We start from the raw sequence: 15,614 nt of genomic DNA, 5'->3' as shown, positions 1-15,614 counted from the left end.
TACGAGATTGCTTGCTAGAGGCACTTTAGGCCTTGCTCACTTAATCAAGCTAATAACCTTTAAACCGCAGATTAGAGCGAAGGATTGTTTATCGCCTGCTCTGGGGATCTACAGTCTCTAGAATCCTGCAGACAGACTTTGAGAGCTAAAGCCCATGGTATTGATCAAATTGAGAAATTAAAGGGTTCACTGATTTACACTAATGGGGTCAAGCTAAAAACAGATCTTTCTGATTCTGTAGCATCTAACTGCTGATATATATCATTTTGATATGATATGAGCTAAAATGTCATATCCAAAATCAACTTGTTTACATTTTAGTGCTTAATTTGCTCCCATTTGGTTTAGGAAGAATGATTCGCATCACAGCAAACAAGAGGTGTTGATGGTAAGATTTAAGGATTTGTCAGCACTATCCATGGTTCACAGTTCCACCTGTTTAACTCTTTGTAGCCATATTAGAGGCAGAAACATTGCCTTTTTAGGCTTTTTGAAGCACATTTCTTTTACAGAATGCAGAATACAGTATATGTGCATTTTTAAGACAATAATTTTGATTAAACAGTCACCAAATGTACACTACCGTTCAAAAGTTATGGGGTCAGTAAGAATTTTTAATGGTTTTAGAAGATGCTCACCAAGGCTGCGTTTGATTAATAATACAGTAGACAGTAATATTGTGAAATATTACAATTTTAAAGAACTCTTTTCTATTTGAATATATTTTAAAATATAATTTATTCCTGTAATGGCAAAACAGCTGTTCTGCTTAATATTTTTGTGTGAACCATGGTACTTTTTGCAGGATTTTTGATAAATCGAAAGTTCAATTGAGTAGCATTTATCTGAAATACATTTTTAACAATGCAAAAAGCCTTTACTGTCACTCTCAGTCAATTTAATGTGTCCTTGCTGAATAAAATATAAATTTGTTTAAAAAAAAACAACAACAGCAACTTTTGAACAGAAGTAAAAGAAACAGGCTCAAGGTGAAAATGTACTTAGTGATGATTTCTCCTTTGGTCTCATTTGTGTTGGTCTTATTAGTTTGTTTTTCCAGTGTTGTGATTGACACATACAGAAGCGAGTCAAGTTCAGGTTATTCAAGCGAACACTGTTTACCCCAGCAGGGTCAGTTCTCAGTTACTCCTGCACTATTTAAGACCTTTCTGACAAACCAGAAAGATCAATTTCAATCTCTCCAGGACTACTGGATAAGCTCTGAAGGAAACTTTTAGTAACTTATTGATGCCTCTGAGAAAACTCCCAGATAAGACTCCAGGGTCTAAATATTTCTCTTTTATAATGCGATTCTCATGATGTTATCTCTCAGGCTGATGCTGCGAGAGGAACCGCCCAGTGCGCCTCCAAAAAACATTGTGGCTAGTGGCCGTACAAACCAGAGCATCATGGTCCAGTGGCAGCCGCCCCCAGAACCGCAGCTCAATGGAGTCCTGAAAGGATATGTGCTCAGGTATGGCTTCAAAATTGTAATATTTGGGTGAAAATAAATCTTTCTTACTCTCTACGCACAGTTTTTTACACACTACCTGTATATTGAATTATAAGGGTTTTTTTGTGTGTGTGGAATAGTGTGTGGGATTGGAAGCCAGCAGAATATGGCTGTTTCTAGGGCACATGTGCCATCGCACATCTGTGCTTAAAAACTGAGATTCTCAGAATCACTGAAGAGAGAATCACAAAGCATTAAAGAATTTTTTTTTTCTCCCTTCCCTAGATATTACCATCCACCTAGTTTCAAATTAATCTTGAATCCAGCTTTTGCTTTTACATATTGTCTAGCTGGTCATCCAAGCCATTTTAGAGTTGACCAGATAGACTACCAGCTGGTGGAGCTGAGGTTTACCTGTTAGCTAGCAAGAATGCTTGACCCCCTTAACGGATTAGTTCACTTCAGAATTAAAATTTCCTAATAATTTACTCACCCACATGTCATCCAAGATGTTTATGTCTTTCTTTCTTCAGTCGAAAACAAATAAAGGTTTTTGAGGAAAATTTTCCAGGATTTTTCTCCATAAACTGGACTTCAACGGCGGGTTGAAAGTCCAAATTGCAGTTTCAGTGCAGCTTCAAAGCGCTCTACACGATCTCAGACGAAGAATAAGAGTCTTATCTAGCAAAACGATCTGTCATTTCCTAAAAAAAAAAAAAAAAAATGTAACCACAAATTCTCATCTTGCACTAGCTCTGCGATGCGGCATGCGTGACGTAATCACGCTGGAAAGGTCATGTGTGACGTAGGCGGAAGTACTGATCCAGTGTCTACAAAGCAAATGTGCAAAGACTAAGTCAAACACCCTTTACAAAAAAAGGTAAAACAACGACGATGGATGATTTTGAAGTAGGAGGACAAAATGAGAAGTTTTTCGCCCTAACGTGGTACTTCCACCTACATCACGCGTGACCTTTCCAACGTTATTATGTAATGCGTGGCGCATCGCAGAGCTAGTGCAAGACGAGCATTTGTGGTTAAAAAATATATACAGTTTTATTTTTTTATTTTTAGAAAATAGCCAATTGTTTTGCTAGATAAGACCTTTATTCCTCAGCTGGGATCGTGTAGAGCCCTTTGAAGCTGTACTGAAACTGCAATTTGGACCTTCAAACCTGTTGGTCCCTGTTGAAGTCCACTATATGGAGAAAAATCCTGGAATGTTTTTCTCAAAAACCTTAATTTCTTTTTGACTGAAGAAAGAAAGACATAAACATCTTGGATGAGATGGGTGTGAGTAAATTATCAGGAAATTTTAATTCTGAAGTGAACTAATCCTTTAAAGTTGACATGAAATGGAAATTCACTTATTTGTCTCATTGTTCATTGTTCAATTCATCCATGCATATTTTCACTTTTTTAATGTTAATGTTTTTGACCTGTTGATGTTTCGGAAAGGACATGGTTTCGGAAACCTGTTGATCTTCCGGAAACAACACTTTTTCTCTGGTGACATGCTGGACTTCTCCAATCATTTAGTCTGCTTAAACCATGGCCCTTTCTTACATTAGAGTACCTCAGGGATGACGTTTTTGTAGGCCAACCCGGAAGTTAGTGGCGCACAGGTTCCCTCGATCGAAAGCCAATGCATTTTTCCCATAGACTTTTGGAAAATCGCAAAAAATAAGCTCTGTGATTAACAAAGGGTTATGACACTTACACGTTTTGTCTATCAAGATAATCTTTACAAGTTAACACAACATTTATACATTTTGAAGCCTAAATAAAGTCATCAGATATAAAGAGCTAACAGTAGTCTATAAACGGACTACAGCACACCATGGTCGCGGATCAACGTCACCACCACCAAGCTTCCTCAAACTTTATTTAGAAAACAACTTTATTTAAAAACATGCTAGCTGATTATGATCTGCGCTGTGTATGAATACTTATCCACTTTTTCATGAGAAATGCTGTCCAAATGTCCTGTTTGTCATGATGACGCCTAAAGTCCCCGCCAAAGGAAGTAGTCCCTTTTAGCAATTTGTTAGCAACCGCCGTTTTTAAGACACAATAAAGGTTTAAAAAATCACAAACGGGTTATAACTGGTGTGTTTTATGTCGTAGATCAAAACGTGAAAATATTTAGAAGCTTTGTTAACCACAGACCTTATTTCAGGCGAAAAACCCACTCAAAAAACCCATTGACTTCGGGGCGATGGAACCGGAAGTCCTAAAATGCTAACTCGCTTCTGGGTTTTGCCTACAAAATCACGTCATCCCTGAGGTACTCTATTCACTGCAAGCTCGCATTCAGATCTGCCTCCATCCAATCAACAATTGATGGATAGAACCAAGTCTCCGCCCTACTTTAAAGGGACAGTCCTCCCTAAAATGAACTTGTATGACTTTCTTTCTTCTGAGGAATGTAAAAAAGATACTTTGAAGAGTGTTGGTAACCAAACATTTTTAGTTCCCATTGACTTCCTTTGTATGGACAAAAATAGGGATTTTAAAAAAAGTCTTTGTTAAAGAGTTATAAGCAATGAACCAAGACAATCAGCTGCAAGGTGAATCACAATACTACAAACTCTGATTTGAAGCAAAAAAGTTGAAAATTGGACAAAAATACAAAGGTACAAGACTGTTTACTTAACGGCTTTAGTGAGGGAAAGAACTACAATCAAATGAAGCATTGCAAACAGCACGATTATTTTAAAGCTAAACTGAAATAATGTGGACTGACGTCTTCAGCAGAAGCAAATACCATGGATTAACAACCTTGCAGCTCACAGTAGGTCTGTCTGTAAAGGTTTATAAGTTACTGTTCAAAATCAATTTTACTATGGAGAAAATTAATTGCACTCTATAGGAGATTATATGAGTTGTATTAGCTGTGCTTGCTAAATCAAGCTTCACTACTGCTTTTGTTCATACTTAGAGATAGGAATTTGAACAAAAACACCCAGAATACCCTAGCAACAATATAGCAATGTGCTGAAAACCGCCCACAAAATTCTAGCATTATGGCAGTGAGTTGTGCTCAAGTAAGCCCCACTCACATTTTCTACAGAAAATGCAAAAATCTAGTTGAAATTAGGAACACGTGTGTTTGTGTTAAAGGTTCACAATCAACTTCTGAAAAAAAAAAAAAAAAAAAAAATCATTCTTTTTCTCTCTCCCTCCCACTCAGGTATAGATTGGCGGGTCTGCCTGGTGAGTTTCAGCTGAAGAACATCACCAGTGCAGAGATTAATTACTGTCTGATTGGAGAGCTCATCATCTGGACGCAGTATGAGATCCAAGTGGCTGCCTACACTGGAGCAGGCCTGGGGGTGTACAGCCAGTCTGTCACTGAATACACACTGCAAGGAGGTTAGACAATCACACACACACACACCCACACACACACACACATAAATAAGCACAGAAACAATGTCTTATCAGTCTGAGCGAACCCTTGATATTTCAAATCTTTTAGGTGCGCATGTGTTTTTGGGTTCTTTCTCATTAAGCTACCGATATCATAAAGGATCTAGAGTAACCATGGGAACCGTAAAATCCATTAGCTGGCTTTACTGCACTGATCGGCCATCTGAAAGATTATTTCTAAGAAGAGTAAATTTATGGACTCTGGGCAAACAGTGACCGTAGCCCATTAATTAATCTAATTTGCTTTATGCGCGTGAATTTGTGTGTGTCTGTGTGTGCGCGGAAGTGTGGGGGTGTTCTGAGATCCTTGGGCCGTGATTATTCATATTATTTAATGTCAGTGTAATGATACTCCTGCAGAGATTAATAGAGACCCAGTGTCTGCAGTAAAAGAGCCTTCTTCTCGTAGAGACTGGAACAAAGGCTTTTGTGCGTATGGTTAGAGGCGGTTTTTATGTCCCAGTTCAGATTACTGGACACACTAATGTAACCTTGTGTGATTGTGTTTGAAATGAAAAGGGCAGCAGGACGAATCGGAGTGCCCAATCCAATTGAGCAGTATCTAATCTGTACTCAACTCGCCAGGCCTGACCTTAAAGGGGCCATCTTAAGCACATTAAGTATAAGCAGCATTGAGTCTTTATGGAAATATGATCTTGTTCTTTCCACTTCCCGCTCAGGCCTGCTGCATAACACCGATAGGCTACAAAAAGGCTTTGAATGCAAACTGTAGTTCATGTGTATTTGTATGTGATTATCGGTGCTGCTATGAATGATCATTTGAAATATAGAGTGTGTATAGAAACAGGGGCTTTGGGTGGGCGTTTAAATTCAGAATCCAGGTAGTCAAGTCAAGTCACCTTTATTTATATAGCGCTTTTTACAATGCAGATTATGTCAAAGCAGCTTTACAATGATAGAGGGAACATAATTTTGGCTGTTCAGCAGCTCTAGAAGAAAATGGTGACAGCTTAAGTAAGTTCAGTATTGATTCACTCCATTGAAAAAAATAATTAGTTATTAATTTAGTTCATTTATCTATACAGCAGCTCTGGAGAAAACAGTGAAGTCATCGTCCAGCTCAGTTCAGTTCGCATACAATAGTGTCAATGCAGGCAGATTAAAAACATTGTTGAATATCAAGTGTCCCCAACTAAGCAAGCCAGAGGCGACAGCAGCAAGGAACCCAAACTCTATCAGGTGACAAAAATGGAGAAAAAAAACCTTCGGAGACACTGACAGAGCCAGACTTTTGACTATCATCATAATTTTTGTCTGTCCAAAAGCAATTTAGTACAGGTTATTAAAAAAAAGTGCCAAATATTCAGTTCTGGTCATCAATATTTAGTTTACTTGCTGCTAAGTGTTTTAAAGAGTATCTAAGCACTAACACTAAGCACTAATTTAATTTAACTTATTTATTTATTTCAGTTATTTTAAATTTTTTGTTTTGTGTTGTTTAAAGTTTTTTCATCTAATATTTATATTTTATTTTATTTCAGCATCATTTATATTAAAAATGATTGTTAAAGGGTTAGTTCATCCAAAAATGAAATTTCTGTCATTAATTACTCACCCTCATGTAGACCTTCGTTCATCTTTGGAACACAAATTAAGATATTTTTGATGAAATTGTATATTCTCGTCCATAGACAGCAATTTAACCGACACTTTCAAGGTCCAGAAAGGTACTAAAGGCATTGTTAAAAAAGTCGACGTGACTGCAGTTGTTCAACCTTAATTTTATGAAGTGACAAGAATACTTTTTGTGTGCAAAAACACAACAAAAATAACAACTTTATTCAACAATCTCTTCTCTTCTGTCATTCTCATACGTTGTTTACGTCCAGCGCTTCCAGGTTCTACGTCAGAACGCCGACTCATTATTGGCCGGCTCCTGCGTCAGCATCACACGCATGCGTCGTGCTGCTCACGTGATCAGCTTTGGCCAATACTGAGCCGGCATTCAGATGTAAACACAGAAGCCTTCACTGTACTTACTGCGGCAACTACGTAAGGATAATGATAGCGAAGAAAAGAGGTTGTTGAATAAAGTCGTTCTTTTTGTTTTTGCACACAAAAAGTATTCTCGTCACTTCATAAAATTAAGGTTGAACCACTGCAGTCACATTGACTATTTTATCAATGACTTTAGTACCTTTCTGGACCTTGAAAGTGTCAGTTAAATTGCTGTCTATGGACGAGTCATATACCTCTTGGATTTCATCAAAAATTTGTGTTCTGAAGATGAACAAAGGTCTTACGGGTGTGGAACTGCATGAGGGTGAGTAATTAATTACAGAATTTTCATTTTTGGGTGAACTAACCTTTTAATAGTTTTAGCAACACCAAGGTTAATTCTTCTTCTCATAGTTTCAACCTGGTACCTTTTAAATACAACTTTGTAAAACAATTCTGTGCACACTGGAATTGCTTATTAAATTGCATTTCACGAGTTCGTCTGCCCATTCAGCCTTAAAGGTTAATAGTAAAACGAACTTGGCTTGCTGTCCTCAGAGGACACTCGAACCCGAGGCTCGACTCGAGCTCTAAATTTAAACCCCCTATAACCGAACTGCGAAGGAAAGAGGGAATTAGAGGAGGAGACAGGAAGGAGGAGGGCTGCCAGAAGAATTTGTCAATGGGATGATGCAGTGTCTGCTGCTTATATAGTACACTCGTAATGATGATTGATGGGACTGAATGTTTAGTCTCCTCCTGAACCTACGTTTGGAACTTCATTTTATAAGTGCATTTCACATAAAAGATTTTTGTGGGTAAATTACAACAAACAGACAAATTAATAAACATTCTTTAATGCCACATGGTGCAGATATTAAAAATTCAGAGCATTTTGAACTTATAGGTTAAATGCAATACCACTCAAAATTAAGGCTGTTTCCGGAATCTCCACTATACCCTCATTACTATTCCCTACATTAATCCACTAATATAGCTCACTTAAGGGAGTGAATAAAAATAAGTGAGCAAATTCGGACACTGAGTGCATAGTTTGCGCTTGCTGTTATATAATCATTTGAAACTTTGCAAACTGGCAGCTCCATTAGTAATGAAAAGATTTATCATGAATTCTTTCATGGAACCTATCCACAAATAATCGATCAAAAAGGAATTTATACCTGTATGATATTATGCTGTAGCCACATTGGACCAGAGGTTTAGATAATGAATGGATGGATGATTAAGCTGTGGGAGCCATCTTCTGGTCAGACGCGGGATTTCATTCGGTGTGCGAGCCTTTGAGTGTACATACGCTCATTATTGCAGTGCATTGTGGGATTGAATGAGTGCACTCAATGATGACAGCTGTGGTTTCGGACATCACTACAAATGGCTGTCCCCTCAGAGTGTCCGATTTAAGGGTATAGGGGGCGATTTCGGACACAGCCTATCACTGTGTCCGAAATCAAATACTGTCTGAGTAGGTACTACATTTGAATCTGAATTTACATTGCAACAGTTAAAATAGTTTGATCTATATAGTATGAATATGGGTAGTATGAATAAAATTTGGATGTACTACTTCCGCCATGTTGTTACTGTCACATGACCTACTAGCTTCAGTTGCATCACTTTCCATTCATAAATCCTCTCCTGTGGCCTCATGGGATAGTAAGGTGACTATCGTATGCGCACTTCAGAATCTCGGCAGAAGTAGTAGGTCATCCAGGGACTTTTCGCCTACTGTTTTTTGACTTTTCTTCTACTGTTTTGTTACTATGTATTCGGACATACTACTCTTTTGGCATACTGTTTTTCACATACTATATAGTAGGGAAGTATTCGATTTCGGATGCAGCGAATGTGTGTAAATTTTCGAAATATTTCAATTAACAAATTGTCTCTAACTGTGCAGTCCCCACAGCGCCCCCACAAGACGTGGATGCCGTTGCGCTCAACTCCACTACCATCAAATTCACCTGGACACCCCCACCACAGCAGTTCATCAACGGCATCAACCAGGGATACAAGGTAATAGTGTAGAGGGAGAAAGATGTTCAGTGTATGAGAGAAAGAGAGACACTGCTTCACATGTTCTGTTGGAGGTAAAAAAATTCAATTAAATTTGCCTGGCATGTTTATTGTCTTCTGGGGAGAGTATGCATGATTGATTGGCTAAATGCCTGCAAAAACAGCAGCTTTAAATTTGAAAAAAGTAATTAAAACCTAACAGTGTATGTTAATCACATTTTGTTTATGTCTTATTATTATTTCGCATCTCTCTCACAGCTGCTGGTGTGGCCCGAACACTGTCCGGAATGCATTACCATGGTGACCATTGCCCCTGAGTTCCATGGGTCACGTCACTATGGTTACGTTAGCAATTTAAGAAAGTTCACGTGGTATGAGACAGCGGTGCTGTGCTTTACCACGCCTGGCGATGGGCCAGCTAGCACACCACAGCTCATCCAGACACATGCTGACAGTAAGTACACACACAAACACATGGACGCCAACACTCCAAAAAAATACTTTTTGACTGAAACAGGTTAATGTGACCACATGTCACATCTAAATATGAGTATTTCAGTAACACTTTACAGTAATGTTTCATTGTTAACATTAACCCTAAAATAGAATAATATATTATACTACATTATATTATATTCATTTGCGTAAGCTGTGTAACATGGGTTCGTTCATTCAATAGTATTTGTCCACTGAAAGTGAAAGTGATGTTGGCTAGAGTGTCACGAAATAAGAGGAGAGTCTGAACACAAGTGATCACAGAGGAGACTAATTTGAACCTAGTTAGTAACTGGTGTAAACGATAATGCGTCTTGGCTGACCATTTGTGATCGTATCACCGAAAACACATCTTAAAACCAGGTGGAAACAGGGCTTCTCCCAAGCTTGCTTGATTTCCGATGAGTGACAAATTGGGTCCTCCCGAAACCGAGTCTCCATTAGGACCCCAGGCGATCCCACTGGCTAAAATTGCTAAAATTGCTTTAGCACTTGATTACAATTCCTACAGAATAATGTTATGATAAATGCTGTTTCAACTACATTATAATGACCATTTTTGTCTGTATTAGTTAGCTTATATACTACAACCCGAATTCCGGAAAAGTTGGGACGTTTTTTAAATTTGAATAAAATGAAAACTAAAAGACTCAAATCACATGAGCCGATATTTTATTCACAATAGAACTTAGATAACATAACAAATGTTTAAACAGAGACATTTTACAATTTTATGCACAAAATGAGCTCATTTCAAATTTGATGCCTGGAGGACACCCCGTCCGTCCGAAGAATGTCAAATTTGGACTCGTCTGACCATAGAACACTTTTCCACTTTGAAACAGTCCATTTTAAATGAGCCTTGGCCTACAGGACACGACAGCGCTTCTGGACCATGTTCACATATGGCTTCCTTTTTGCATGATAAAGCTTTAGTTGGCATCTGCAGATGGCACGGCGGATTGTGTTTACAGACAGTGGTTTTTGGAAGTATTCCTGGGCCCATTTAGTAATGTCATTGACACAATCATGCCGATGAGTGATGCAGTGTCGTCTGAGGGCCCGAAGACCACGTGCATCCAATAAAGGTCTTCGGCCTTGCCCCTTACGCACAGAGATTTCTCCAGTTTCTCTGAATCTTTTGATGATGCTATGCACTGTAGATAATGAGATTTGCAAAGCCTTTGCAATTTGACGTTGAGCAACATTGTTTGTAAAGTATTCCACAATCTTTTTACGCACTCTTTCACAGCTCTGCCCATCTTTACTTCTGAGAGACTCTGCCTCTCTAAGACATCCCTTTTATAGCTAATCATGTTACAGACCTGATATCAATTAACTTAATTAGTTGCTAGATGTTCTCCCAGCTGAATCTTTTCAAAATGTCTTGCTTTTTTCAGCAACAAATTTGCCCCCGTGCCAACTTTTTTGAGACCTGTAGCAGGCATCAAATTTGAAATGAGCTCATTTAGTGGATAAAAGTGTAAAATTTCCCCGTTAACATTTGTTATGTTATCTATGTTCTATAGTGAATAAAATATTGGCTCATGTGATTTGAGTCTTTTAGTTTTCATTTTATTCAAATTTAAAAAAACGTCCCAACTTTTCCGGAATTCAGGTTGTAGCATAGCATACAGATACCCAATTAGCCTGATAGCTTAGTTTATACATGCATTTGCACTTACCCTACATATATTTACAGTCATCTTTAATGTAATTATGTGTTAAATCAGGTGTTAAATATCCAAATTTTTCAAGCTTCAAAAAGTACATAAATTACAAAAGTTTTCCATATAAATCAAGTGTCCATATGAATTTAAGTCTCCTGTTAAGTCTGATATTTTTCCTTACCCTAGTAATTTCACACTTCTCTTCTAGAGCTTCAGAAAATATCTTAACATTTTCAAAAACTGTGCTCTTATGAACAAACGTTTCTCATCAATTTCATTTAAGACCAAATTAAGAGTTATTTCATCCACATTAATGTTATAGCTCTATACACTTACTGTTTGTCAGAAATAGTGTCATTTGTTTCTTCTATCTATTTTAGGAGAGAACAAAGTTGGTACTTCAATAAAAAAAAGTGAGAGCTCCATTAAGTCTCTTGAGCAATGAAAGAGCAACCTCTAAGCAATAAACTTGTCCTCTGGGATATAATGTTTTGCTTGCACTCTTGACATGTAAAATCATATTTCACACTCTTGCAGATACCCACACACTCTTACAGACAGTCTGTCTGTATTTAATTGGAGACAATCGACTAACAGTATGCTCTTTACTTGAAAACTGTCCAGCAGGCTTTGAGAAAGAGATCTCTCGGCAAAAACAAGCCTGTTTGTTTGACATTTCAGTCACCAAAATCGATACGTAGGAGAAATTTGGCCCTTTCCCTATGTACGCTGCAATTTGCTACGTAATTGTGCTTTTTACATCGCCATTGATTAGTCTTTTCACTGAATATATATTGGCCACCCTAGCGCTGTTTTCACGTCACGCCACGGGTGCGTAGAATCAGCCTTGACTAACCTGCAATTATTGAAGCAGGATCACTCCTGTTAGTCAATGCACATGTGCGCGCTATTGATTGTCCCACCATGCATGTGTACGCTTCGATATGTGTGTGAATACACATGCAGCTGTTAACAGACAATGTAATTTTCATCAGATGATAACAGCATGTGGTCTTCTCTGCACTGTTAAGCCACAGGAGCTTGTTTCCCATGAATAGCTCAATCACATAAACAGGTTAGACACGCAAACCGATGTGCACAGAGACTCGCTCTCTCATCTCTCAGCTTTTTATTTGTACCAAAAAGACTTAGCGCCGTGCTCGCGCAAGCATTATGAGGGAAATTCACTTCGTTTGGTCGTTTAACTGGATCTTTTGATTGAGGTTCCCTGGTTGTTTTGAAACTTTCAGGTTTAATTTTCCAAAGAATGGAATGGAAACCAAAAAAGAATAAAAGCTGTTAAAACCAAGGGGGTCTGAAATGGCGGTCGAAAGCTATCTGTTAGCATTAGCTAAATGAGTAAACATCAAATCCTACACACAAACAAATGCCAACACTCCAAAAAGAAAAAAAAAAAGACTTTTTGACTGAAACAGGTTAATGTGACCTCTTGTCATATCTAAATATGAGTATTTCAGTAACACTTTACAGTAATGTTTCATGAAAGCTATCCGTTAGCATTAGCTAAATGAGTAAACATCAAGTGAGTACACACACAAACACTGACGCTCCAAAAAAAGACTTTTTGACTAAAACAGGTTGTGACCACTTGTCATATCTAAATATGAGTGTTTCAGTAACACTTTACAGTAATGTTTTGTGAAAGCTACCCATTAGCATTAGCTAAATAACTCATCAAGTGTGCCTATTTCACGCCTTCAAAACTAATCGGCCACTTATTAAAACATCTGCTAATGCTAAGATATAATGAAATATTAAAGATGTGTATGTTTACTCAGAATTTGTGTTACATTTTGTATTATTTTTATTAGTATTTCTATTTTAAGTTAACAATAACAATACGTTTCAGAATAAACTCCTATTTTTAAACATCCGTTTATAGAGAAAAATGCTTTTTGAATCCATATGGTGTATGTATTTATATAGCATCTACTAGTAGGGACTATGCTAACCAGCTAAACCTTGACCTCTTGGTCAAAACGAGTGACTCTTAAACACTGAATTGAAAAGTAATTGAACTGCGGCGCAGTGAGATGAATGGAATCATACATTCTCATAAGCACTTGATTGATTAACCTGTCAGTCTAGCGTGACGACTTCCTCTGATAAGGTCCGCTTGACAGTGCAGGTCATGAAGGTTTGCCACATGCGTGTTAGATCTAATGAGACTGAAGCTTTATCCGCACACATTAACTACTGCGCTTTTCAGGCAACTGTCATGTTCGCCTGTCAGATGGATTGTCTTGCGGGGTGTGTATGCATGATTGATTAACCACTAAATGACTGCTAACTCGTGAGGCTAATTGCCAACAAACACATAATTTGCTTTCGCCTATTTGCATTTGTGATACAACGGTTCCATAGCAACAAGCTCTTTGTTGGGAGTATTATGGTCTTGCGGACTGAGGTTGCAGGGTAATCCTTTACCATGAGCGGGTTTAAAAGTGTCCATAAAGTGCTGGCCAATAAATAATAAGCTTTATTCCATTCACACACACACACACACACACACACACACACGTTTGTGGTAAGAGCGTTGACAAACCTGCTGTGCATTCACGGTTTTATATCCCCCCAGACACTGAAATCATGAGGATGTGTTGTTTAAAGATTTCAATTGTTTTATGTCTGTCTCTGTAGTTGACCTTCTACTTCTAATAAAAATGCACTTTTTGTATGCTTATGTACTTAGAATAAAGCACTTGCAAATGCATACATCCATAAAACATGTTTGAGATCTTAGGGCTCTAAAGCACAATGCCTTCACAGCTATCATTTTGCTGGTTTTAAAGGTAAAACGTTACATTAAAAAGTACAATTCATCTGTTTAGGTATAAATTATATAATATAATATAATATAATATAATATTGCCATTTTCCAGAGAAAGATTGTGTCAGTTAACCTGCAGTAACATTGCTGAGTGCACCTTTAACTTTATGTGTGTGTGTGTTGTAGAGCCAGGACCCGTGACTCAAATGAGCTTCACTGAGATCTTGGACACATCTCTGAGGATCAGCTGGCAGGAACCGGAAGACAAGAATGGCATTATCACAGGTGAACAGGCTCAATCATCCAATCACAGTTACAGCTCACCCACCAATTCACAGGAACTCTCACTAATCTTTCCAGCACTGCATGTGAAGGTGTCCTACGGATTGACTTTTATTAAAACTTTTTTTTATTATTATTATTAAGATCACATTAAAACTAAAACTTTTTAGCTTGTCTTTTTTTCTTTTTTAGTTTCCAGATGATGTTTATGTATTGTTTTTATTATTTTACCCTTGTTCCGGACCTAGATTTTCAATATTAAAATATGAAAAAACATCATTAAAATGTTTTAAATATTTTTTATAAAATGGTTAGTTCCTGTCATTGATTCTGATTGGTCAATAGCTGTGTTTTATTCACAATAAAACATGGCTATGACCCAACGGTTCTGTGTATCACTACACAATACCCTTAGCAACCACTCTTAGCAACAAAAACTGTATGTTCTCAATTGATATTGTTCATTGAAGCTTACTGTATTATGTAGAAGAGTGTTGTGAGAAAAAGATAGAGTGAGCGAGCTTATTATCTGCATTCAGAATTAGCATTTTCCTTCAGGTATGTCCTATGTTCATAATAAAAAAAAATCTGTTTAAATGTCCAATATCTTGTCCTTTTAACAGTTAAGGGGTTTTCCCGTGACTGACAGCGCTAGTCAAAGCATTTGTCAGTTGCGTCTTGTTCCGTGTTCACAACAATTCATTCTTTTCAATATAAAAGTCTTCGCTACTGACCGACACACTCATAAAGACAGTCTTTGCTGCCATCTAATGGCGTAATAATGTAACATCTGTTGCTGTTCACGGTCAGGGACTGTTTTTTCCGGCGGAAGGAAGGCTTTTAGTGATTTTACTTCATGAAAGTTGCATTGAGATGTGATGCAAATTACAAAAATTACAGTTAATTTCTCTTCACATTATTGCACAAATTAAAAAAAAAGTTTCAAACGCATGTTTAAAACTTGTTGAAAAAAATATATTTTTTTCTGGTTATATGAAAAAAATACACGATTATGGAAATACCTAAATTACTGTCATGTTACGTATTAGTATAGTTAAGTTAGTAGAATTACTACTTTTAGTTAGGTACTCCACAACAATGCTCTGGATTCGGTTGCATAAACTACTTAGACTAGTCTTAAAATTTAGTGACCTATATTTTTGCTTCAAGCCTTTTGTCAGTTTTTTTTAAGTCAGTTACATAAAAAGGTAAATTGGTCTAATCTGAATCTGAAAAGTAAGACTGATTACCCTTTGGCTAACTGCTAGTTGGTCAAGCTAGTTCTTAAGACACAGTCTTAACAAAGCGGCTAAGTTTATGCAAGTGACCCCTGTCTGTGAGCTACTTCATTCTCTGCATCTTTAGTGTAACGCACTTTGCGCGATTTGCGTGATCCATGTGAAGGACCGTAAAGAAAGTGTCAAATCAACCACTTATAAGAGAAGACATCAAGCAGCGAGGCGTCACTAAGTTCTTCATCCTCCTCTCTTTTCCATAG

The 15,614-nt window shown here is 37.5% G+C and overlaps 1 protein-coding gene across 2 annotated transcripts in view; it reads left to right on the top strand.

The window, feature by feature from the left end:
- Nucleotides 1-15,614, top strand: part of sdk1b (sidekick cell adhesion molecule 1b) — a 253,500-nt gene that overhangs the window by 173,693 nt on the left and 64,193 nt on the right. For both annotated transcript variants that reach the window (XM_051903427.1, XM_051903423.1), the window contains 5 exons: nucleotides 1,334-1,474; nucleotides 4,647-4,828; nucleotides 8,763-8,878; nucleotides 9,137-9,332; nucleotides 14,021-14,119. In XM_051903427.1, coding sequence (XP_051759387.1) covers nucleotides 1,334-1,474; nucleotides 4,647-4,828; nucleotides 8,763-8,878; nucleotides 9,137-9,332; nucleotides 14,021-14,119 — 734 coding nt within the window. The remainder of the gene's footprint in view (nucleotides 1-1,333; nucleotides 1,475-4,646; nucleotides 4,829-8,762; nucleotides 8,879-9,136; nucleotides 9,333-14,020; nucleotides 14,120-15,614) is intronic.

The sequence above is a fragment of the Ctenopharyngodon idella genome, chromosome 1 (genome assembly GCF_019924925.1).
Source record: "Ctenopharyngodon idella isolate HZGC_01 chromosome 1, HZGC01, whole genome shotgun sequence".
NCBI classification, from domain to species: Eukaryota; Metazoa; Chordata; class Actinopteri; order Cypriniformes; family Xenocyprididae; genus Ctenopharyngodon; species Ctenopharyngodon idella.
This window is presented reverse-complemented; position numbering and strand designations above follow the sequence as displayed.